General features: G+C 51.8%; 3 protein-coding genes across 5 annotated transcripts in view; 1 reads left to right on the top strand and 2 right to left on the bottom strand.

Moving 5' to 3' along the window:
* HNRNPM (heterogeneous nuclear ribonucleoprotein M) overlaps window positions 1–15,340 on the bottom strand; it is an 86,961-nt gene extending 71,621 nt beyond the window's left edge. The window contains exon 1 of the mRNA XM_075077848.1: window positions 15,337–15,340. The gene's annotated coding sequence lies outside the window, so the exon portion shown is untranslated. The remainder of the gene's footprint in view (window positions 1–15,336) is intronic.
* Window positions 1–16,105, bottom strand: part of SH3GL1 (SH3 domain containing GRB2 like 1, endophilin A2) — a 30,325-nt gene extending 14,220 nt beyond the window's left edge. For 2 of the 3 annotated variants that reach the window (XM_075077863.1, XM_075077864.1), the window contains exon 1: window positions 15,938–16,093. In XM_075077863.1, the coding sequence (XP_074933964.1) occupies window positions 15,938–15,982 (45 nt within the window). In that variant the 5' untranslated portion in view covers window positions 15,983–16,093. Of the gene's footprint in view, window positions 1–15,937 lie in introns of all 3 variants that reach the window. The other variant, XM_075077865.1, reaches the window with a different exon arrangement.
* CHAF1A (chromatin assembly factor 1 subunit A) overlaps window positions 1–24,537 on the top strand; it is a 62,388-nt gene that overhangs the window by 27,999 nt on the left and 9,852 nt on the right. Inside the window, exons 2-5 of the mRNA XM_075077835.1 lie at window positions 17,276–17,332; window positions 17,684–17,734; window positions 19,459–20,282; window positions 22,876–22,932. Coding sequence (XP_074933936.1) covers window positions 17,686–17,734; window positions 19,459–20,282; window positions 22,876–22,932 — 930 coding nt within the window. The 5' untranslated portion in view covers window positions 17,276–17,332; window positions 17,684–17,685. The remainder of the gene's footprint in view (window positions 1–17,275; window positions 17,333–17,683; window positions 17,735–19,458; window positions 20,283–22,875; window positions 22,933–24,537) is intronic.

Raw genomic sequence — 24,537 nt, 5'->3', positions numbered from 1 at the left:
CGGCTCAGGGGCTTTTTTGAGGATGTGGTGACAATTCTTCTGTACTTTTATTCCTTGAACAGCCAAAGAGAAGACTTGGGGTGTGTCTGTCTTCCCCTGGTTGGGGACCTACCCACTCCCGAACACTGCAGCCAGACGGATGTGAAGCCAGGGAAGGGACTGGCAAGGCAAGACAAGACATGGAAAACCCTAACCAAGTTCAGTGGCCCAAATACTCTCTTGCAGGCTTATGCTGAAGCGCATCAGCTGGCTTGGTTTGAAAGATGAGAACAAGTCTATACTCTCTGGTTTCTTTAATCCCCCAGCCCTGCCAGGATGGACAGATACTAAAATGTTAAACCTGAAGCAAGCCCTGCCGCAGCTCAGAGAGAGGAGAAGGGCGCAGCAACAGAGCAAAAGCCCTCAGCCGCATTGCTGCAGCAGCCGAAGCCAAATGCCTTCAAATGCCAAAAGCCGAGCAAATATTAGCGTGAGGTGATACAGTTGGGCGTCACAGCCTAGTGAGATAACACTGCTTCAAAATGGGATGGCTGTTTACCTGGCATCCCAACCAAACCACACCGCAAGGGTCGGGGAAGAGGGCCGAAGCAGACGGCGCATGCAAAGTCCAACAGAGAAGCCAGGAATCAATCCCTCGCTTCCCATCATGTTTAATTAAAAGGATACTGGCAGTTACAATATGCCCTAGATAGCTCTGACCTGAGATCAGAGTAGGGAGGTACATTTAATTCAAGTCTGGTGCAGGGCTCCTGCACCGTGCCGGGCTGCAGCAGCTCCCACCCCAGCAAGCATCAAGGCATCCAGCCTGCTTCATCTGCAGGAGAACTAACCCAGAGGGATGAGATACGGCCACTTCTTGCCACCGACAGGCTGCTCCCGACCATGCTTTGCAGTTTCTGCAGCCTTATTTTAAAGAGCATCGACTCACGAGGGCTTCCGTCGGTTTCCATCGCAGGGGCGTGGGAACACGAACAATATCCGTCTTGCCCTCGCTGTTCAAAACGCACCAAAGGGCTGCGCATGGTGGAAGATCTTCAGAAATGAAAGACCTATTGTTTAAACTAACTACTGCGGCAGGAGGTTGGCTACGGGGAGAGGCAGGAATGGTATGTGTACAGAGGGGGAAGAAAGGTGCGATGAAGAGGGCTTCTGTTTTACAGCTGGGAGTGGGAGAGAAATAAGGGAGGGCTGTGCAGCCACTCCCAATCTACGACACAAAATCCACACACCTCTCCTCAAAACCCACCGTTCCTTCATCTCATCTGCTCAACTGCCGCTCAGCTCCAGGACAAGCTGGCAGTAAATAAAGAAACCTGAGTGTCCATCCCTTGCTATACTGCACCGGACATCCTTACATGAATCACATGAATCAGACAGACAGGTGTCAGTCACCTGGTGCTGCCCACGCCGTCACCAAAACCTAAACAGATCCCAAAGGCCTGGAGAAGGACCCTGACACACCCGCTCCCACCCCAAAGCCGTGTGTCCCTCGTCACTGGATGCAGCATCGCCCCATTAACATTCCTGCCAGGAGCACAAGGCTGCGCACAGCATGTTTTGCCACATGGCAGGTGTGTTCGGCCAGGATACACCTGGATATATTTAGGAGCACAGAAGATGGGGAGAGGTTTCGTAAGCAGTAGATGAGGCTGTTCCCAGAGAGGAGATGGACAGTTCCAGCTCGGAGAAATGGGACGGGCTGTTCTGCACCGTGGCCTTGCTGTGTCGCTCCCAGGAGCTGCTCTTGGCAGAGGGGTGAAAGACGCGTAGCAAAAAAAGAAAAAGGAGATTTTTGTACAGCGTCATCAGCAAAAATCATGACAAACTGAGAGGGAAGACGCCATCAGCCAAACTTCCCTCAGCCGAGGAGTGCCCGCAAGGCACCTTGAAACCCGGAGGAGGGCAGGTTTGCAGCACACCCCACCCCGCAGGTCCTCATCTGCCCAACCTGCGGATGCGGGAGCCGTAAGTCAGTGTCATTTTCTGCTAATAAGCAGCTTTCCCAGGGGACTTTACATACCTGATTTTGACATTCTGCTCTTTAGCCTTTAGATTCTTTAAAATGGGAAGTTATCCCTAACTCACTCAGCCTTCAAAGAAGCAAAACACACCAAGAGAAGCAAAAAAAATATATTTTTTAAAAATTTACTTTCTTTTTCCAGAGCAGTCAGCCCTATTTATAACACATCAAACATACGCCATCCTTGCATTCAAAACAGTTGCCTGCAGTAGAACAAAAACCTTATCCCTTCAGATGCTGCCATATCAAAGCCTTCCTCTTCTTTCCCACCACCCTCAGCCCCTCAACACAAAGTTCCCTTCAAGAAATAAAAAAACCCCACAGACGAGCAAACAGGCAAGCAGCTCCACCCTGGCTCCTTTCATCAGGAAAGAGCAAGTCCAGTGGAAAAAGCAGCCCACAAAATAATTAAAGAAGGTGCTGTAAATGTTTTGAACCCCAGATGAAGAGGGCTTGAGTACAACACAACAGCCTGGGAGAGACATGTAGAAGAAGCAGTTAAAGAAAACCAGGGCAAACTGGAATCGCTAGTGCCTAGCACCACAGATCTATGGGCTGCTCCATAAAAGCTAAATAAAGCCATTGCCACTGCTCCAGCTCAGCAAGGCATGACTCCCTGGCATTAAGTGTAATTTTCAGTCATCTTCACTGGTAGCTTTACCATCACAGTGTAAGAAGCAGCTGGGCGGTCGCAGCTCCACGGACCCAACGTGACAATTTACTCTGTTGCTGTGTGTGTATTTAAGCTTTAAAATAGATGGGTAGTAAATGGGTTTAGTCACTCGGCTGCAGTCAGTGGGGCTTGGCAACAGCAGGGCTGCAGAGACCCAAAAAAGCCTCCTCAAAACACACTCTGCGTCTAACGGCGTGCCCGTGAGAGGTGCCGGAGTCCAGCTGTAGCACCTGGAAAACACCTGGGGGTTCTCCCTGAGCGCCCCGCACATCTCTGCCACCGCAGAGGCTCCCTGCAGAGCCAGCTTGTACTGGGAGGTGTCTCAAGGCCGATGGCAATCCCCCACAGATGCCTGAGCTCTGATGTGCCACCTGTCCGCACCATCACAAAGTGTCTCATTAAAAGTTAATTGTCACCTTCCTGGCGTAATCCTTGGAAACGAGGCAAGACTGGAAGGTGCTGGTCCAGCAGCAAGAACCTGTTGGGATCCAGAGCGTGCGTACATCGTGTCGAGGCCTCACCATTTCGGGTACATCTCCACCTCCTGGCCACAGAGGCAGCAAGCACACGGGGCTGGGAACTGGGAAGAGATGATCGGCCAGTTCCCGTGGAGCGGTGGGAGCTGATGCGCACCCACCAAGACCTGTAACGCTGCGCACACCCCTCTTCTCCCCAGCCAGCCTGCAGTTCTGTCTGTTCACGTTAGCTTTGTGGATCTGACCGTATTCTGCCTCCTTAGATGCTTTTAAGCTCTTTGTTTTATAATTAAAAATGGAAGGCATCCTTTCTTAAGGAAGGACGCTGCCAAGAGGCAGCAGACACCCCAATTTAAGGAGATCGGCATGCCCACAGCAAAGCACATGCTAATCTGAGCAACTTCTGACCTACTTTAAGGAGAAGAAAACAGATCTAAGCGTTTATTGTGCGGAATAGGGGATAAACAATTACCACTAGCCTTGTAACGAGGAGGAATGCATGTTCCCTAGCAGATCCCCATGCTCCGAACAGCTGGGGGATTGGAGGCACCCAGCAGCTCCATGGTCCTCGCAAGGCTGAGCACCGTTGCATCCACTGGACTTTCTGACCCCAAAAGCTGCTGCTCTAAGGAGAGAAGACAAGTGCTAGAAGAGGAAAGAGCACAAGAGGAAGCGATTTGCCTACTGTCAAGAGCAGGTTAGCAGCAGAGCTAAAAACAGAAGGTGGATGTAACTCGGCAGACACCGTCTCACCATTTCTCACATCCCTGTTGGGCTGCAGGGCAAACCAGAGAAAGAGGAATGGCAGCTGAAGCTCTCACCTTCCTGCCTTGCTGAGCAAGACCCTGCTACTGGCTCCTAACGTCAGCCCTACCATTGATCTGACCCGTCCTGGGCACCTGCCTGCTCCACCGGCCACCAAAGATGTCTAATCTCCCTGCCAAATAGCTCACAGGAGTATTTTTACTCTGTTATCCGACTCTCAATCTTCTCCTGAACTTTCTTTCCCCTATTTTTCTTGTTCCCATCTTTCAAAGAGGGCCAGTCCCATCCGAGACTCGCCACCCAAGCACCTGCGATGTACTCATGCGAAGGCACGTAGAGGTGCTCCGCTGCCTCCAGACACGTGCACCAGGAAAACGTGTCTAGAAACAAACGCAGCTTTCCACCCCCTCACCATCTGAGATGGGATCTAGCCACTCTCCACCCAACACCAGAGGAATTGCCGTGATTTTGAGCAGGAAGGTCAGCCCAGAACAATGAAGAGCTCCTTCCTTTCCCTCTGGACAAGGCAGAAAGCCTTCAGAGTGACCTCAGGTTGTAATCTTATCATATAGAAACCACAAAGAAAGAGCTGCCGCATGCAAAGGCAGCTTTCTAGGGAGCCACCTGTCAAATCACCTACTCAAAGTGCTATCGAATGACTCATCTCCATCCAGCAGATGGGCTCAGAGGAATGAGGACAGCATGAATTTAAAAAAAAAAAAAGTAACTTCAGCAGCAGCAAGCAGGTCACACTCGCAGAGCTGGGGCCAGAGAAGGGCATACACATGCACTGCAACGCAGCCGCTCCCTGTTTGCTCGGGGAATTCGTCCTTTCCTTGTCTATAGCATGACAGTATTTAAAATCTTGGTTGTGGTCCCTGTTTACGAGGCTCTGTGTTCATCTCGGTGCCCTCCAAGCTAACTCTTCCAGCAGGAGCAAGACAGTGCCTCCTTCCCGCCCCGAGCAGAAGCCGACAGCTCGGCTTGCTCTGGCTAACGCCGGGCCAGCCTGCCGAAAGGGCACAACGCTGCCTGAAAAGCAGACTCACCCCAGAGGAGAAAGGTTTCAGCTCTCACCATGGGGAGACAGTTGCAATGTTCTTGCTGCAGGGAAGGGAGCACCAGCCCTTTGCACGACAGATATTTTCTCCTATTATTAGTTACTTCTCGCATGCTCTGTACCAAATGAGACGTTATTTCTATTCAGCTGGAAAAAAAATTGGGTCAAGTTAACAGGGAAAACAAAAACACATAAGGAAAAAAGCAGCAGCTCTCTCTCCCCTGGCACTGCCCTTCTCACCCACTTGCAGGGACTAGAGCAATTCAGAGGAAGTCCACTAAACTGAGGGGAAATGTAGATCATTTGCCTTGCATCCAGATTTCCTGCCCAGCCTCCCTATGTCCTACCTCGGAAGAGCCTTAGTGAATCACAGCCTGACTTCTGCAAAGCTGCTGAGCCATCATTCCTCAGCAACTCCATCCGACCTTTGCAGACCCAGGGGAAAAAAGACGAGCGGCTCCTCGCATTTGAGACTTGGAGCCGCTCGTTGGATGTGATATAGAAGTACATCAGTTTCCTCCTCTGCAAAGCTTCAATGACAAACCGAGGCAGAGCACCCAGCAGTCCTGTCCTTCGGTCAGCCCCAACCATCCGCCTGCATGCCGCTGCTAGGGATTTCACAAAAAGTAAGGGAGAAAAAAAGAGGAACAGGAGGGCTTATGACACCTGTATGTCCCTGGGGGAAATACCACGGCTGCAGGACAGCTTGCAAAAAAGCAGCAGACAGGATTTCTGCTCCCCATGCAAACCGACACGTGAAAAAACACCTCCCCGGGGTGCATGACACTAACTGGCATCACCCAGCGAAAAATCTTGAACAGCAACAGAGCCTGGATGCTATCAAGAAGCTGGAAAGGAGGCAGAACCACCTCTCGATTTGCAGCGTGTTGAGCCTAAGCCAGGCTGATGGGACACATACAGCAGTTACCTACGAAGTCTAGTCACAGCCGCATTCAGTTTTGGGTGGCAGACAGCGTTAATGAGTTCAGGGAAGAGTCAAGGCGAGTTCTCAGGCAGGTTTACAGACAGAAGGGAGATCAAAAAAGATGCTGAGCTCAGGCAGGGGCTCAACTCCATCAAAGGGAAGGCAAATAACCCTCTTCCTGGCTTGGAGGGGGCAGAGGGAGCCCCATGCAGAGCACGTTTAACAAGGACAGCGTTGGCCAAGTGAAAACTCCAGCACGGACCTAGCGATAGCTCAGTGTACACAAACATCAAAGAGGGAAAGGAATAATTGAGAACACTATAAACACGTGTTTTCCTTGCTAATTTGAATACTAGGAAAAGCTTAGTGGCTATCAGACCAGAGCACAGCATCCTAAGGAAAAGGAGAGCGGGAACGAGCGAACAGACATCCATACGGCTGCCAGGAGCAATGCGGCAATGCTGCGCGGGAGCGGATCGAACTCCTGCTCCCGCATCGGCTCCTCCAAGAGCTCTGTGTGGGGGCCTTCCCCACCTCCAGGCACTCCATCATGCTTCCAGCCCACACAAGACAATGCTGAACCTTTTTTGTTTTGCTGCCCATCATTAACACTTGCTGATGCTCAGTTCAGAATGGCTTAAATGTGAAACAACCTTCCCAGGACTTTGCTTTTTGCAAAGTTTGCCGTTACTCTGCAGATGACGCTGTTACTATTACGCAGTTTGCTTTTGCTCTGCAGGCGACACTATCGATGCATCGCTGCCGCCTTTCTGCCCTGCAGGCAGGGCAATAGGTGTACCAAGAATTCCGGCAGATAACATTTAGATTATGTTATCCCTGTCAAGCACAAAAGTCCAGACTCCCTTGGTCTTTACAATTTGTCCAATACAATTAGGAGGAGCTTTACTGTGAGAATAGCTGCACCGACATCTGGCGCTCCAGCATTGGGCCTGCCCAGTGCCCCCTAAGTCCACCCAAAAGCATGTGCGCAGATGTATGTCAGCAACAAAGATGTTTTCTAAATGCTTCACCACGGAGCTATACAGTGAAGAAGATCAGTGTGGGGTGCTGGAATCCTTTTGGCAAGAACAGCACCTTCTTACGCAGTGGATTTGCTTCGTACGTAGATAATTGTTTACCATTTTTCTGCCTTTTTTTGTCATGAAGGTGGCAAGATTAAGTTTAAATATAGCTAGCGCTGTAAAGCCAAAACAAATTTGGTCAAGAAAGTTGTTAATAAGTTATCACTGATGAATAAAGTCTGAGCCAACAAGAAGATACAGCCTGGTTTTCAAGCTCTAGAATGAATTATGAAGCATTTTCTTAATTAGAAAAAGCCCTTTAAAGCTTTAATCATGCAAATTTCATCCTCTGTCTGAAAGACAGAATTTCATTATGGAGATGAGTTTAACTTTTTTTTTTTAGCAGAACAGCAGTCTAATTAGTGACAGTATCATGAACTTTATTAATAGCCAGTTAATACAAGATAGGAAGATTCTAAAATTCCCAGTGGCTTTAAAAGAAAAATGACTAGTTCTATTAATCAGATATCGGCAACAAAGCTAATGACACACGTCATGGGCTAGAAGGCTTTTCTTGGAAGCATGAGCAGCCCAGACTCTCTCGATGGACTCTCCATCTGCTGCAAGAGGTGCGGCAGGGCAGGTCCCGGACCTCGGGGGACCGCGCGTGTGTCCCCCAGGACAGCCCCAGCACGATGGGGACGCTCCCGCCTGCGCTCTGGCGGGTTGAAGGGCTCGCCAGCCCCCCCAGGCACTATCAGCAAACCCACACCCAGCAATGAAACCCCGCAGCTGCCGGAGAGGATCCCAGGAGCTGCAATCCCTCCAGCTCAGGCCAAACACAGCCCTTTCCTGTCAACAGGAACACGTTCCTGAAAGCCATGGGATCGCTGACTAAAGGGATGGGGGGGTGAGGGGAAGAGGAAGGGGAAACCTTTTTAAAAAAAAAAAAAAAAAGAAAAATTTAATTATCGCTTTTATAATCATAGCAAGAGGTCAAGAGGGGCTGAATCTTGCACCAAGCCATGTCACACAGGAGCTTATGAAAACAGAAGTTAAGTGATGCTGTGGCACTTTCCTAGCCTGAGGAGCCCGGACCCTTCCTGATCTGCTTCAGCTCTGCAGAGACTCACCTTCTCCCCAGGGGGGAAGGCTGGGACACAGCCACGGCAGTGGGGGGACATAGCTCGGGAGGCAGCAGATCTGCAGGGAAGTCACCCCCGCTGACAGGAGCTCCAGCTCCAGGGCCCTGACTTCACAGCTCAGGCTGATGATTTAATCAGCACAATTAAAAAGACAGAAAGGACAAGTGCAGCCCTCTGCGATGCAGGAGTCTTGTGAAACAGCATCAGTGTCTAGATGCATCACTGAGTTTCCATGTGAACGAGTTCAGCTGGCATTACAAACCCAAGACCTTCTGGATTACAGATTTATTTTATTTCTGGTCATTTTGATAGTTCAGCATCCTGCTCGAGAGCAGTGCAAACCAGCAGCCTTCTCTGGAAGGGACAGCAACATCACTGCAGGCTGCAGCAGGCTCCAGTCTTGTAATAACCCCTCACACCCCACCACAAACAGCCTCCCCTGCCCGAGGGGCATGAAGCCCACTGCAGCAGCCTGCGGTTCTGTTTTTTACATCGGTATTTCTGCAGTCTCAGGCAGAAGGAGCTGCCTGGCTCCCAGCACAGGCTGCTGTCCCTCCAGTTTCACCAGCCGGGGCTTAGACGGGGCTGCGAGCCCTGGCAAAAGGCACTGGCATATGTAGGGATGGGGGAAGAGAAAGAACAAAAAAAAAAAAAAAAAAAAAAGGTGCTAAAGAAATGAATCAGCTTTTACAAGCCAGCCTGCCTGATGTCATCCCTCTTTTGCTCTTTCCCAGGAGGAAAGTATTGGCAGGGAGAAGGGGGAGGAAGGATTTCCTTCCACTGCGTCCAGAAACCATCCCCCTCGGCACTGTCCACTTTCAGCAGTTCATCCATAACCTCTGAAAACAGATATATTTTAGGTATTTTAGATCATTTTAGACAGAAAGCCCCGAGACAGGCAGGCAGGCATCGCCACGCAGAACAAGAGGACGACAAGGAATCAGCATTCCTAATGCCGCACAATCCCCCCCCAGCCCTGAGTCACGTATCCTTCCTGCATCCCAGATTCCCCCAGCTGCAGACGCGGGAGAACACTTTCCCTGTTTGACATCAGAAACAAGGAGGGGAGCAAATGAAGCAGGGTATGGAGAGGTGGGGTTTTCCACCCCTGTTTTCTGTCCTTGCCTTCCAAGAATCTGGGTCTTGTTACTCTTAATGCCCAATGGCTGTGAAACCAATCTTAAAAGGAAATTAAAAAGCCACGTTAGAGTAACCGATGCAGAGACACGAGCCATCCCCTGCCTGCGACTCCAGACAGGCTGAAGAATACTGAGGAAAGCTGGAAACTGCTCCGTTACGGGGCTGCCCAGCTCAGCTCCAACGATTAACCAGCCGAACGACGTCGCCAAGCCAGGCGTTTCATCGACAACCAATTGTGCAAGAAAAGGAGAGGGAGATAATATGAAAATATCCTGCACACAGTCACTTTAGCTAGACGTGACAGCAGGCATCTCTGCAAGCATTCAGTCGTCATCATCACCTAGGCTAGAAGCGGCATGCGCTGAAGTCTAGTCCCCTTCACTTGGAGGTTTGCCGAAAGCAGCGTGTGTGCGTCCTCCTCCGCTTTTTCACCTGCCATACTGGAACACCCATCTCTGGCGACACCAAACTGCTCGGGGCTTCGGGCGAGGATGATGGCTACTGCCGAATACGACTCCCTCCTGGATGGAGCCCGGCTGGCAAGCCGAGCAGGCGGGACGTTACACTGTGCTCGAGCAAATCCAGCTTTCCTCCAGCCTCAGCAGCAGATTAATATTAAAAGATAAACTAGGGAGGCTGCAGGGGAGTCTAGCCCAGGTTAATATTAGTAGAGCTAACACCAGGTGCTGTGGGAGGGAAGGGCAGGCTGGCAGGAATTAGCAAAATTCCTTGACTCCCCAGTCCAAATTCCCATTTATAGATAAGGAACTTAGAGCCCGACACTGCCAACAACCTGCCCCAGGAACTACCTACTCGCCATGCCATTGTGGCACTCAGTCCTCATCCTGCCTTCGTCAAAGCACAACCGCCACCGTGGCAGAAAACCTAAGGAGCAACCCGCACCCAGGATCCCCTCCTGCTCCTCAGACCCTGCTGCTGAGGAACGGGCCAACTCGCTTGCCGGTGGCACAGCACGGCTGTGCAAAGAGAACCAGAACAGCTCAAAAAGAACATATGAGCCCAAAATAGCACCGCAACCCCACCTCTGGTGCCTGGTTCCTCTATTGGCAGCTCCGGGTGCTCTCCTGGGTGAAGTCTCAGCCCCAGTGCACCATCAAGGGCTTCCCCAGGGTTTCATCCATGGACAGTACAGGCAGCCCTGGCCAACTGCTGCCTGCACATGCTCGCACCTCTTGGCTTGGCTTTCTGGGAGAGCAGAAAAGCCACCGTACGGAGCATTTTGTGTCCACTTTACTAATTGCTGGAGGTTAAGACAAGTCAGCATGAAGTTCTCGTGCCACTGCAGAGCAGAGACTGGCCTTTCTGGGGGTTGCGCTCCCACTTTAATGTCTCTGGGCACTGGCACTGTCCCAAGAGCTTCAACTCGCATCCACTGGCCAAAAAGCTGCAGCAGGTGAAGATCTAGTAGATCTAGAAGATCCTAGAGGTAAGGAAGACATTTTTCACAGTGAGGGTGGTGAATCACTGGCACAGGTTGCCCAGGGAGGTGGGAGATGCCCCATCCCTGGAAAAATTCCAGGTCAGGTTGGACGGGGCTCTGAGCGACCTGATCGAGTTGAAGATGTCCCTGCTCGCTGCAGGGGGTTGGACTAGATGGGCTCTAAAGGTCCCTTCCAAGCCAAACCAGTCTATGAGTCTACGGTCTCTCTGCTGCTGCAATAACCGCCCTGCAGCACAGTCAGCAGCGGGAGCACAACCCTCTGCTCTCCCAGCTCTGCAGTTCCTCTCCAGCCCCAAAATTTAAACTCTGGCAGCAGCAACTTTGAGAGAAAATGTACAGATGAACTCGGGGTGTGTCAGTCTCCACCAAAGTGGGAGTGAGCTAGAGCTGGAGGGCAGGCACAATCAAAACCATCTGCAGCAAGACAGGGCAGTGACAGGCAAGCTCTGGCCAGGGAGAGGGGCCTCGCGGATTTGCTTTTCCACGTGGAAGGTTATCCTGTACACTGTGCTTCTCATTTCTCTGCCAGTGGGAGATCCTGTGCTGCACAGCACATCTGCGATGTCCTGAGAAATTCACTGCCCAGCTGCATACAGAGCAAAGGCTGCAAGAGGAAAGGCATGTCATGTCTACAAGAGAAAGCCCCAGAGCGCCAGATGCTAGGAGGACTAAGTTAACACACACACCCAAAAAAAAAAAAAACCCAAAAGGTAGCTGTTAGAAGGTATCAGCTGGGAAAGGGAGGAAAAAAAAAAAACCCCGTATTTGAAAGCACAGCACAAAGCCACCACAGAAAGAACCTCACCCAAATAGACATAAAGGAAATCCGAATCCAGCGTGAGCAAGAGCAAATGACCACAAAAGCAAAAAAACCCCAAAAACACAAAAAAATAGGAGAAACGCCATCGCTGCCCACCAGCTGCGCTCTGTCCCCCGTCACCAAACGGTCCCTGCGCAGCGCATCTAGGAGCGGATTCCTCTGCCTCAGCCTTCTGAGCAGAAGCCATCGCATCGCAGCACCTGGGCACCAAGCTGCGGGGAAGGGAGCTCTTAGGGTTCATTAACAGCTGGCAAGGAGGAGTATGGAGCTTGGGAATCGTGTGATCCTTCTGGGCTGAAATGGCTGTCTGAGGCTGCAGAGCACATCCCAGGCTCTGGGGCCAGGCAGAAAGCAAGCGGTAGATATTCCCGTTCAAAAATATCCTTGAGAGTCATCAAACTCAGGAAAAAGCATGCATGTCAAGGGCTTGCTAGTTTTAATTAGCACTCGCCTCTCCCCCTCTCAGAAAATGGCTTTTTTACGTAGCATGGGGAGGAGGAGGTTGCTGGTCTGTGTCTCAGGCCAGGACTCACCAGGCACAGCAGGGCATGAGCCACTGCTTGCTGCCCTGGTTCCTAAGCCCAGGCAGGCCTAGCAAGGTTTAGGCTTGGACCACGCAGGCTTCTGGAGCACATTAATCCTGTTCAGGATGACAGTGGCGCCCAGGGCTGAATACCAGTCTGGTTTAAAAAAGCAACGCTGTCTTCCCTTGCTCAGGCTGAGCCTGCTCCCCCATCCGATTTTGGCATACAAACCATGTCTTGTGTCCCCATAAGGGCCCTGCTGTACCCAAAATGACAGTATTTGGCTCGTTCCGACTGTGCCCTGGTCACCCGCCGAGCCACAACTGCCCAGAGCAGAGCAGCCCGTCAGCCCTGCCTTGCGGAGAGGGACGCTCCCCGCACCCATGGTGCAGCACCCAAAATAGCCGCACCGGGAGCCACGGCGACACCACACCAACATGGGCTACGGATAAGGGCACCACACACCGCTCCCCACGTTAGAGCCGTCCCCCGCGAGCAGCCTGTGCTGCTTCTCCTGCCTCCACGCTGCCAGGCAGCGTACAAACCCCAGGTCGAGAGTCCTGCTGTCACAGAGGGAGGGACGCATTTATCACCACCGTATCACAAGAGCGCTGCCTCCACCCTAGGGCTTGTCCCTTCAGACCAGCGGCTGATAAACCTGCCGGTGCCAGGCAGGGCTGCTGCCCAACACACAAGTAGCGACAAAGCCACTTACACTCAATAAAACATCAGATTCGCCCAGGAAGAGCGCAGGCAAGCGCCCTGCTTGTGCAGCCTGCCCTATCCAGGGGTTAATGTAAAGTTTTGCGGGCTTTTAGGGCTTATACCGGTCTGTATAAAAAAGGAAATGGTGCAAATGAAGTCATTTCTACACCACAAGGTTCCTGCAAGTTCCTGAGGGGACGCAGGTGGATCAAGGCTGGATGGCACCTGGAATCAGCCAGCCTCATACCTGCAAGCAGGGGCTGCACCGGGACTTCCCAACCTGCTCCCAGCTCGCGACGCTGGAGCTCAAAGAGGTTGCTGTTGTTGTTTCTCCTCCTTCCTTTTGCAAGAATGTTTTTCTACAGCTCTTTTTTTAAAAGAACATTTTGCTGTGAACTAGCAAAACCTGTTCTGGACGCACACACAGAACTGCTCACCATCTGCAGCATTTGCCAGTGTGATTTTTTTTGCAGGATACTATCTCGGCTCTCTCCTGCGTGTGGGCGCCCAGCTGCCTCACCCAGGGAAGACGTGGGCCCGCAGGAATCAGACGGCAGAAGCCCACGAGCCAAGCCCTGCTCCCTCGGGCTACGGAGGAGGCTGAACTGGCCCCCTCATTGCGCGGGAGGCAGGGAGGATCCCGAACCCGCCGCTCCAGCGGTGCCGAGGTCCTTGCAGACCTTGGTCCCGGCTCCGTTTTCCTTCAATTAACAACAGACGTGGAACAAAACATAACATTTTAGGAAAGATCTTCCACATGTTTGGTTTTGGCAGCATCCGATAGCTTTAAGGGAGCCAAAAAATAACTAATCCTCCTCTCCTTCAGCCAAGGGGCAGCTGAGGAGTGGGACCAGTGGAGGGAAAGGGAAGGAGGGTGGAAAGGGAAGGGAGAAGAGGAGGAGGAGAAGGCAGAAAAATGGCCAAACTGGAACCAGTCACTCCCAGGTTCCAGTTAAAGCATCCCTAAAGTGTAGATACCTGCGTCCCCATCTGCGGGACGCTACAAAGGGGTGGCAGCGCCTCCAAGAGAGGACCGTATCCCTCTCATCCCTGCAGAGCGAGTCACTTCACCGATATTGGCACAAAACCTCACACCAAACCCAGCTTCCTTGGATTAAATCAGCTCCCCAAACCCTGCGGCAACCAGAGCCGCAAAAGAACCTGCAATGCAGTTACAAATGCACCTTATCTCCCAATTTAATACGCCACCAAACGCGGCCTAAGCACCCAAGTGAAGTACGTGCACGCGCGCACGAGAGGCGAGCGGGCCACCAAGTCTGCGCATTGGGCAAGTTACTTCTCCCTGGACAGCTGCGCCGGTTTAATTTTTCCACAAGCAGCCAAAATGGTTCCTTGTAAGAAAAGAAAGAGACACCTGTAACAAAAAAAAAAAAAAAAAAAAAAAAATCACAAAAACAACACCAAAGACCACATATGATTTATGTTTTTCTACTTTTTTCTACTCTTCCCTACTTCATCTGCTATGATTTCTACTGTTTTTTATTTACTATAAATCCCCCCAAGAAAGGCTTCATCAGGTGTTTTTAAAATGACATTTTTAGACTTTAGGAACACGCTACTCCTGACTCATCGTTGAGCTTTCACCTCTAATTGCCCCACGACACCACCACAGCACATCCGCACCAGCAAAATCCTCCCACTCTGAGTTTTCAGCACAACCTTCCCCCATGGAAGTCGTAAAACAACCCCCACGACACTGGGGTTTGTAAGAAAGGGGGTGGGGAATGACTTCAGGAATCCGTTCTTTTGCTTTGCTGTTTAAGCAAAATGCTTTTTCGTAAACACGGCCAAGAGAGGAGACAACTCACATAGCAAACACTTAAACTGAGCTTAAAGAGGTTTAAACTTTGTGCCTGGAAAACACGGTTTGTTGGTAGATCTGTACAAAATTCCGCTTAAATTTAAAATGGGGGCAGAAAAGCGACAACTGGGAGCAGCAGAGGAGTATCTGCAATTCCAGAATCGTTCTAAAAATACATTTTAAAAAGTCCCAACCGTTAATTTCAGCTGCGTTCGCAAGCAGTGGGAGGGATAACTCTGCTCGGGGGGACTGGGAACGGCCACCCCTCGCGCTGAGGGTGTTTATGAACACCGTTCAAAGCAGATTCCCACATCTCGGGGAAAGCTGCAGCCCCCCAAGCTGCAAGGAGCCACACCTCGGGGTCCCACACAAAGGATCTTGGCTTTAGGACGACACAAACTCACTGTTTACAGCTGGAGCGATCAATTACGGGATCAATTTTCACTTGGCCAAAAAAACAATCGCACATCTGACCAGTTTTTTCCAACATCCCCCGGCCGTTTCCTGTGGCTCCCTCGCCAACCCCAAAATCCTGCCGCCAGGAAGCGGGAGCTTCCCGAGGTTGGGCTGCAGCTGCCATCGAGGTTACCGGGGCCGGTGACTCCCAGCTATGACCTCGAACCCCGCATAGCTGCCACCTTCCAGAGTTTTTCTCCTAAAATCCCACTTTGCTTAGGAAGTCCGAGGGCATCAGGGCTGTTGAGGTGCTTCGCCGCCGCCAAGCCAGCGTCCCCCCGCCGTGCTGTGGGCACGGACCGCTTCTGGGGAAGGTGGGCAGCGCATCCCCACCGTGACACCCACCCGGATCCGGGGCGCAGCCAGTGCCCGAAGCCCGGGACCCTCCGATTCACGGTGGATGTGTTTCTGTGCTGGTGTCCCTCCAGCACCAGGGGTACGGGACAGGTCTCGGGACCCCCCAGGCTGTATCCCCAGGACCCCCTTGGGGTCCCCCAAGGGTTTGGGGAGGGGCTGAGGGGGCCACGACGGCACCGTGCCCACACGGGGCTGGTCCGGCCCGGCCACGGCCGGGGGGGTGGAGCATGGGGACACCGAGCCCCGGGACGGCCAGAAGTCAGCGGGAGGGGAAAGCGGGGGGTGTTGGGGGGCACCTGGAGAACGGTGGGCTGCTGGGGGAGGTGCGAGACCAGAGTAACGGGGGGTACCGAGCTGGAACTCCGGGCATTGGCGAGGGAACACCGGGAGAGCGATACCCGGCAGACACCGGACCGGGATACCAGGAGGGAATAACGGCGGATACCGGAGCACCACCGAGCCAGCCCAGGCGGAACGGGTGGGGGTCACCGAAGGGGAACAGCAGGCGCCAGTAAGGGAAGGCCGGGCGCCCCCGGGCCGCGGCGGCGGGTTCCCGGTGCCTCACCTGGCTCGCTTTATAGAACTGCTTCTTCAGCCCAGCCACCGACATCCTGCCGCCTCTGCCGGCCGCCACGGGACGCCTGGGGGCGGCGGGAGGCCTCGGCACACAAGAGCCCGGCCCGGCCGCTGCCGCCGCTTCCGCCGCCAGGAAGGGCCGGCCCCGCCCCGCCCCCTGGCGGCCCGGCGGAGCGCCGCCACCGGGCACCACCGAGAAACGCGCTCGCACCGGCCGGAGCGCCCCCTTCCCGCGCCACGTGGTGCCCCCGCGCCCCCTGCCGGCGGGGCGGCGCCGCCGCGCGTTGCGACCGAGCTGGGGGGGTTGCTGCGTCGCGACAGCGGGGGCGGCCGGTCGTGCTGTGCCCTGTCACTCCACCACAGACTCGTCTTTCTCCTGCACCGCGAAAAGCCCCGCCGGCAGCTCTGCAGCTGTGGCGCGACGCGACTGCCCGCAGGGAACGGGTACCCGCCACCCGTGCGGCGACAGCCCGTCCTGCAGAACGCGCCCGGTGCGGGGGCAGAGCGCTCCGCCAGAGGGAGCTCCGTCCCTGAGGCGAGGCGAGGAGCGTGGGGAGAGGCGGCGGCCGCGCCGCGGGCGGAGCTGGGGACCCACAGCTCGCGGGGCTCGGCCCTCACCCCTGCCGGGCGGAGGGGCCCAGCGCCGCCTCAGCCAGGGCTGCAGGGAGGGGACAGCGTGTGGGACACCGGGACAGCCGGACAAACCATGCCGGGCAAGGATGTGTGTGTCCGTCCCTCTCAGGACTAGCTGTAGCACCGGGGGGAGAAGCGCTGTCGGGGACTACAACTCCCAGAACCCCCCACGGCAGCGTCTGCGCCCGCGCACAGCAGCGGCGGTCGCTCATTGGTCGGGGTGCTGCCGCCATTTCGCTCTTTGGCTCGGGCCCCGCAGTGGACAGCGCGGTCGGACGTTCTGCCCCTCATGCCCAGTGTTTGGGGAAAGGCAGCTCTGACTTCTCCGGAGCCTGTCCCAGTACCGCACTGCCGCTGCCCCGGTTCCTGCCCGGCGAGCAGGCCTGGAGCCCAGGCGTAAGGTCCCAACAGGCACCCCGCCGGCTTGAGTCCAGCTATCCAATCAGCGCCTTCAGCGGGTCAGACTGACAACCGCCGCTGCCGGCCAGCGACGGCCGGTCGCACTAGCCAATCGGAAGGCGGTGGTGAAGCCGCGAGCTGAGGCTCCCTCCCACCCTGCTCGCGAGACGCGGGCGGGAGGGGGGCGGAGCGGACGGAAGGGCGGGTCATGTGGGTCGCGCTCCGCCTATCAGCGCGGCGAGGTGCAGGGTCGCTCCGGCTCCCGCCAAATACGAGCGGGAGCCCCCGGGGTGGGACGAGTCGGCCGCCGCCGCCGGGGAGCGGCGGGAGCTGCGGTGCTGTGCCCTGGCAGGTAGGCCCGGCCCGGGGGCAGCGCAGTGGGGCCGGGGCGCGGTGTGTTTCTGGCGGTGGTTGGGGTGCGCAGGGCCTTCCCGGGGTAACAAAGGAGGCCCGGCAGCCCCGGAGCCGGCCCCGGGCCCGCCCTGCCGCCTCGCTTCTTCTCAGCCTCCCCCCGCTCCGTCCGGCCCTGGCGGGGGGAGCCCGGCGGCCTGAGGAGACCCCTTAGCCCCCGGTGGGCCCTAGTCCTACCCTTTTGTCTCCCCACTGGGGAGAGCTGTCGGGCCCTGGCCCTGCGGTGCCGGTAGCTCAACCGGAACGTCTCTCGGGTGTTTATTGATTATGGCTTTTTTCCCCCCCCTCACAGCCATGGAGTGCAGAGACAAAGCGGCCATTCCTCCGCGGAAGCTTGTACAAGGTAAGGCTGCAGAGGGAGGGTCTGTCACCTGGCGCGGCGTCAGCCTGCTAAAAAGGTGTCAGACCTGATTTTGTGAAAGCTATTGGCTTTGCAGTAATAACCTGACCGTAGCTGGCTGATCTGTTTAAATTCTTGTGCTTAAGAACTAATAAAATAACTTAATATCCATCTGGATTCTGTAAGGCCTTCAACACGGTACCCCCCAGCATTATTCTCTTTAAATGGGGGAGATAGGGGTTTGATGGGTGGACTGTCTGATGGATAAGGAACTGGCTGGATGGCCCCATCCAGAGGGTCATGGTTAATGGTTCTGTGTTTAGATGGATACTGGTGACAAATGGCATCCCTCAAGGGGCCATACTGGGACCAGTGCTGTTTAATATCTTTATCAATGACATAGACAGTGGGATCAAGTGCACCCTCAGCAAGTTTGCAGATGACACCAAGCTGAGTGGCGTAGCTGACGTGCCAGAAGGACAGGATGTCATCCAGAGAGACCTGGGCAAGCTGGAGAGGTGGGCCTGTGAGACCCTCATGAGGTTCAAGAATCACAGAATCCCAGGTTGGAAGGGACCTCAGGGGTCATCTAGTCCAACCTTTCTAGGAAGAGCACAGTCTAGACAAGATAGCCCAGCACCCTGTCCAGATGACTCTTGAAGGTGTCCAATGTGGCCAAGTCAACCACTTCCCTGGGGAGATTATTCCAATGGTGACTGTCCTCACTGTGAAACACTTCCCTCTTGTGTCCAATCGGAATCTCCCCAAGAGCAACTTGTGTCCATTCCCCCTTGTCCTCTCCATGTGACTCTGTGTAAAAAGGGAGTCTCCATCTTCTTTGTAGCTACCCTGTAAGTACTGGTACATGGTGATGAGATCCCCTCTAAGCCTCCTTTTCTCAAGGCTGAAGTGAAGAAGGCCAAGTGCAAGGTCCTGCACCTGGGCCAGGGACACCTCTGGTATCAATACAGGCTGGGGGATGAAGGGATCGGGAGCAGCCCTGTGGAGAAGGACTTGGGGGTACTGGGGAAGAAAAGCTGGACATGTGCTGGCAATGTGTGCTCACAGCCCAGAAAGCCAACCATGCCCTGAGCTGCATCCCCGGCAGCAAGGCAAGGGAGGGGATCCTGCCTCTCTGCTTTGCTCTGGTGAGACCCCCCTGCAGCACTGCATCCAGCTCTGGGCTCCTCAGCACGGGACAGACATGGGCCTGTTGGAGCGGGGCCAGAGGAGGCCACAAAGATGATCCAAGGGCTGGAGCCCCTCTGCTACGGGGACAGGCTAAGAGAGTTGGGGTTGTTGAGCCTGGAGAAGAGAAGGCTGTAGGGAGACCTTGTTGTGGCCTTCACCGTGCTTAAAGGGGGACTATAGGAAGGGTGGGGACAATCTCTTTAGCAAGGCCTGTTGTGACAGCACAAGGGGGAATGGTTTTAAACTAAAGGAGGGTAAATTTAGACTGGATATAAAGAAATTTTTTTTTGCAATGAGGGTGGTGAAACACTGGCACAGGTTGCCCAGAGAGGTTGTGGAGGGTTCATCCCTGGAAACGTTCCAGGTCAGGTTGAACGGGGCTCTGAGCGACCTGATCTAGTTGAAGATTTCCCTGCTCACTGCAAGGGGGTTGGACTAGATGGGCTCTAAAGGTCCCTTCCAATTCTGTATTTGACTTCCCTTCTCCCCAGTGATTTGTATGATGTGACTAAAATAATAAAATATTGTTGTTTCAGCACGGTTGCCGTTCAAACGCTTGAATCCTGTACCAAAGAAAAAATACGATGCAGATTCAGAAGTCAAAAAAGTAAAGAGCTCCCAAAGTGGTTTCGGTCCAAGTAAGGATTCCTCCCTCGAAACATCGCGACCGTCCCTGGACAACATGGAGAATGACTGCCAGCTGGATTCAGATGTGAATTTTTCTCCAAAACTTGTTAACGGAAAGGGTCCGTTAGACCATTTTATACAGAAAAATGCAAAAGATAGCACAAATGAAACTGTAATTGTTGGTGACCTGGTGAAGGACACTAGTCATAGACTAAGTGAGGATGTAGACCATGCTAATTTTGATTCAAAAGCATCTTCATCTGTAGCTATAACTAACGGCACGTTAGGAAAAGGGATAAACCAGTTGAGTTGCCTGAATTCCGCTCAGACTAGCCAAACGGATGATTCAATGGAGACTGATGCACGGTGTGAAGTTGTAGCGAATAAAGATGAAGATTTGTTAGATGGAATCCGGTCGCGTTCTGGGTTAGCAGAGTGTAACAATGGGGAAAGCACGAAGGTAAACCAGAGCGAACTGAAGGATGTCATCTTTGAGGGGAAGATGCCTGTAGTGCTCCTGGAGGACATTATGACTGCAAAGTCTCCCCAAGTTGCTTCTCTGGATGGAAGTGTCACGTCAGAAAATGAGACCATGGAATCATCTCACGAAGGAGGCTCTGGACTTACCAACTCCTCGCTCAGCTCTCGCTCCGTGAGCTCGCCTGAGGCGCAGCCTGCTGCAGAAATGAAGAGAAATACTAGTCCTTTAGCTGCCTCAACACCCGTTAGGAAGGTTTGTCTCTTTTCTTGGGCTTTTATAAAAGCTGTGTGTTGCAGATAGGCTGTATGTCTCCACATGCTTGTAGTGAAAAGGATGAATAGGATATTCACAAAGGTTGTGAGAAGGTGGTGTCAATTTATTAATTACACAACTGAATTATTGCCCTTTTGAATCATCCTTTAAATCCTATAGCTAAAAGCTTTAAACCTTGCCTGTCTTTGAGCTGCTGGCATATTTGCATTGTGTGAATGTAACTTTAAATTCTGTTACAGGTTCATTTTCTATTTTTTTTATGAACTGCTCATGAAGTGCATGCCCTGGGGCTTAGCGTTTTGATAACTGTGATGAGGACAGTGTCCAAAAGCAGTTCTGTCCATTAGGTGATGTTTTACAACCTCTGTTCTCTCCTTGGTGAAGCTGCTGTAATGACTGTGAAGGACATTACCCCAGTACCTGTTAATGCAGATACTTTTCAAGCTCTGAATTTCTGTAACCATGGTGTAGAAAACATTTTAAGTTGAAACCACAGTGCATCAGTGGAACTGCAGGTCTGTACGTGAGGATGGAGGACGAGTCAGGCGAGCCTCTGTCTCTCTGAACCGAGTGTATAGAGCTTGTGCTCTCAGCCCTCTTGTTACGGGCATGCTATCGAGGCTGGGGAGCTGCTTTGGGGAGAAGTCACCCCACGTGCAGCCCTCCTGGGGAGGGGCGATGCTGTTGGGCGGTGAAGGCTGGAGCACAGGAGAGAACACCTTGAAATTAGCTCTGTCTGAGCTGGTCAGCTGGGATCTTGGTTCCAGTGTAATACCGCTGTTCCAGCAAGAGACCCTAAAACATGATTTTTGGTGCTGCGTTGAAGGGGAAGCTTCTAAGGACAACAGTATCTGTGCAGGTGGCTGAAACACGTGGCTCAGATGCCTGTTCACCCAACCATTCTGGGGAATGGGTGAGTGGAGGTGTAACATGGAGGTTTCTCGGGGGGGGGGGCACAGTCACCCATGGTGAAACCTGTGAAGCAGAACAGTCCTTGTGAATGTGCTTGGGTGCTGTAGCTAAGCCTTGACTACAGTTAGGCTGGACTACCAGACCAGTGCATTTGTTTTGCTCAACTATGTTATTAGAGGGGAAACTGAGGAAGGTGTTGAGGGGTGGATCAATGTTGTGCTGTCAGAGGTGGAGAATGGAGTCTGTGGCTCAGGTAAATGAGGGTGAAGGGGTGGAGTGGCTGGTAGCCTTCCTCCTTATGCCATTTTGAGCCTTTTAAGAAAGATTTTCACCAACTATCCCCTCAGGGTTTAAGGAATGACTGTCCCACAGATGAGGAAAAACCTGGCTGGCCTTGAAGAGGTATGGATGAGTTAGCTGGGGCTTGGAGCTCGTGATGTAACAGGTCTTCCATGACCTCTACTGCGTGCTTATCAAGAAAAACGAACAATTGTACTGTTAAAGCTCGCAATCTTTCATCTCTAAAATAAATACATAAACTCAAGGGGCATAAAGTATTTCCAGTGTAACAGAGCAAACAAAAAAGGTACTTGACTCCTGATGTAATACAATAATGCAAACAAGTCATTGGCTTCCCATGGTGTGAAGTGAGGTAGGAATAGCTCTCATGCCGCTAGCCAGAATGGGAAGCCTGCACCTTGACCTATACGGTTGTCTGTCCTGGCATGTTTGTTTTCCTAGGTGGAAACAGCTCCGATGAACTAAAGTTCCCAGTTGCAAGAACTCTTATTTTGTGTCAGATAAATACAGAATCCCCTGATACAGCTTTGCACTGGGTCAACTTAAATGGCTGTGAGTATAGAAAATAAAGCTGTTGGTCTGTGTTAGTCTATTAATCACAGGAATGAACGTGGTACCTTATACTGCGAATGGCAGGAGAAGGAAGGGGCGGATACAAGAAACTGAGCCATAGCGTGCTGAAATATTGACAAATTAAGCCTTTGGCCAGTCTATGAACAATGCTCTTAAATGTAGAATACCTTTTTTCCCCCTATAAATACCAGCTTTAAGAGAAATGAGAAGTGTGACCTGTTGGGAGCTTAGGGTTGATGTGCTGATATTAGTGGAAGAGCGAGAGAGCGATGATTAAAAGAAGGAACAGCGTTAAAATATGGGTAACAGTCCCTGTATTCAGGAAGTTACATCTAAATATCATAGTAAGAGTAAGTGGTAGGAGGGGAAAAAAAAGTTCAACTTGAAAGAAGTGACTTTGCTATAATTAAATGTCCTCTGTTGTGCTCTCATGATTTGGAACAGCTCTAGCTTCTGTTTGTTCTTCTGCACGTGATATTCCCTTGCAAATGATACTTTAGAACTGAGTAGACTGGAGGGATGTTTATGCAAAACTTAATAACACGAGGACTTAATGTAAATGAAGCATTTCGATGAGTTCAGGCTTAAATGTAAATCAGATTAGATGTGCTTGAACTGTATTCTTATATCCCTTACTGAAGGAATACTTAAGTTGCTGAATATACTAATCTGCAAGAACAATGTTAATATAATTCAGGTGAAGCTTGCTGTTCTTTTAGTCTGAGTCCTAGTGCCTTGTGGAAAGGGAATGATGTGGATCTCTAAAACTTGCATTTTGTAATTCCAGGTATCTCAGAAATTCCACAAAAGCTCGGCAGAGAAGGAGAAGCTGAGATTGCAAAGAGTAAGGCATTTTCACTGACATAGAAAGTTAACCTGCTGTGCTTTTGCGTTGAATAGTAAGCAAAGCCCTTTGCGTTTCATCTTAGTCCACTTAGAGCATCTCTTTTCCTGGTTTTCCTCACTGATGAATATGGAAGAATCTTAATGCATGCAATTAAAGTACTTGTCTCATTCCAAAGCTGCTTAATGCATGCGTAATGAAGTGTGGGTGGCCTGCACTGCATTTCTGTGCACTTTGGTAAGAGATTAAAAACTGTAAATGTTGCTGACTGCTTGTCAAAATGCTTTTGAGATTTTTTTTTTTTTTTTTCAAACCCTTCCTGAGAGGGTAGGTGCAGCCTGCTAAGTGGACAGATACAAGTGAAATCTCCAAGAGCCTTCTATTTAAGGCTGGTTCCTGCTTCGTCATTCTCGCTCTTCCCGCTTTTAAGCCACAAAACGGAGGGTCTGCTCTTCGTTAATAAGTGAGGGAAATTGGCCGCTGCATTTATGGCTTGCTGAAGAACCTGTTGGATGCCACTGCTGGAAACGCTCAAGCTCCCATGTCTGTTTGCTTGAACGCAGCTAGTCAGCAAATTCTGTTCCATAACAAAACAGCCATGCGATAATTTTGCTGTCCATTCTGCTTTCAGTCATAAGATGCTAAATACAGAGGAGGCTGATGGATCACACAGAGTTCTTGCACAGGCAGTGCTGTACGAGTGGGCTTTGCCTGCTGGAAAATTGGGTGTTAATTTAACTGCAGTCGGGAAGGCCTGTGCTTATGAATTCTTATTGTGTTTCTTTGAGTTACTAACTCGGTGGGGGACTGTTGTGTGTTTTATGTAAGCTATCTGGTTGAGCCTGCTCCCGAGATGCTTACTTTTTACAGTGCCCCATATAGAAGTCCAATCTGTTGTGTTCTTCCATTCTACATGTATGTTAAAAATAGCAGTAATGTGAGGGAGAGATGAGAATGGAAGCTTTATTATGCTAAAAATTAAACAGACCCGCCAATCTTGCTGTTATCTTCACACCGCTTTCCAAACCACCCAGGAGTCTTTCACTGATTACCATGACTCGGTTCTGACAATACTGGGTGTTTTTTTTACCGTTGGCAGAATTTTGTGTGTTGGTTGCCTTCTGCAGTTAGTTGTGCGTTGAGGCGCTGTTCAGTAAGCCTTGATGTTGCCAAGAAGAGATTTGAAATAAATAAAATGAAACTGAAAACACACAGTGAGAATATTTGTGTGTCTGAGCACAGACATACCTGGCTTCCTGGTGAAGTCACCAATGCCTACAATGTAGGGAAGCTATTTTTCTTGAATTTGTCACTTTTAGTAAGCGTTCCACATTCTCCTTTGTGTTACTAGACCCTTAATGAGAATTTTGGTTGCCTTGGGAGGAAATACTGTGAACAGCAACGTTTTCAATGTAATCTTCCCCACGTTGTTCCCCTGGTGCCCCTTAACTAAGCTTAGAGCGCCTGGTGTTGTCTGATTATCAAACGTGGACTAACACAAGTGACAATATTTTTGCGAGCTCCAGGTCCTATGAAGTAGGTGCACAACCCAGAGTTGGAGGCTCACATTACTGCCCGAGGTAGTGAAAAACAATCAGAAAAGCC

Source organism: Phalacrocorax aristotelis, chromosome W, assembly GCF_949628215.1.
Source record: "Phalacrocorax aristotelis chromosome W, bGulAri2.1, whole genome shotgun sequence".
In the NCBI taxonomy this organism is placed as follows: Eukaryota; Metazoa; Chordata; class Aves; order Suliformes; family Phalacrocoracidae; genus Phalacrocorax; species Phalacrocorax aristotelis.
The sequence above is the reverse complement of the archived record's forward strand: the minus strand, read 5'-3'. Positions and strand labels throughout refer to the sequence as shown.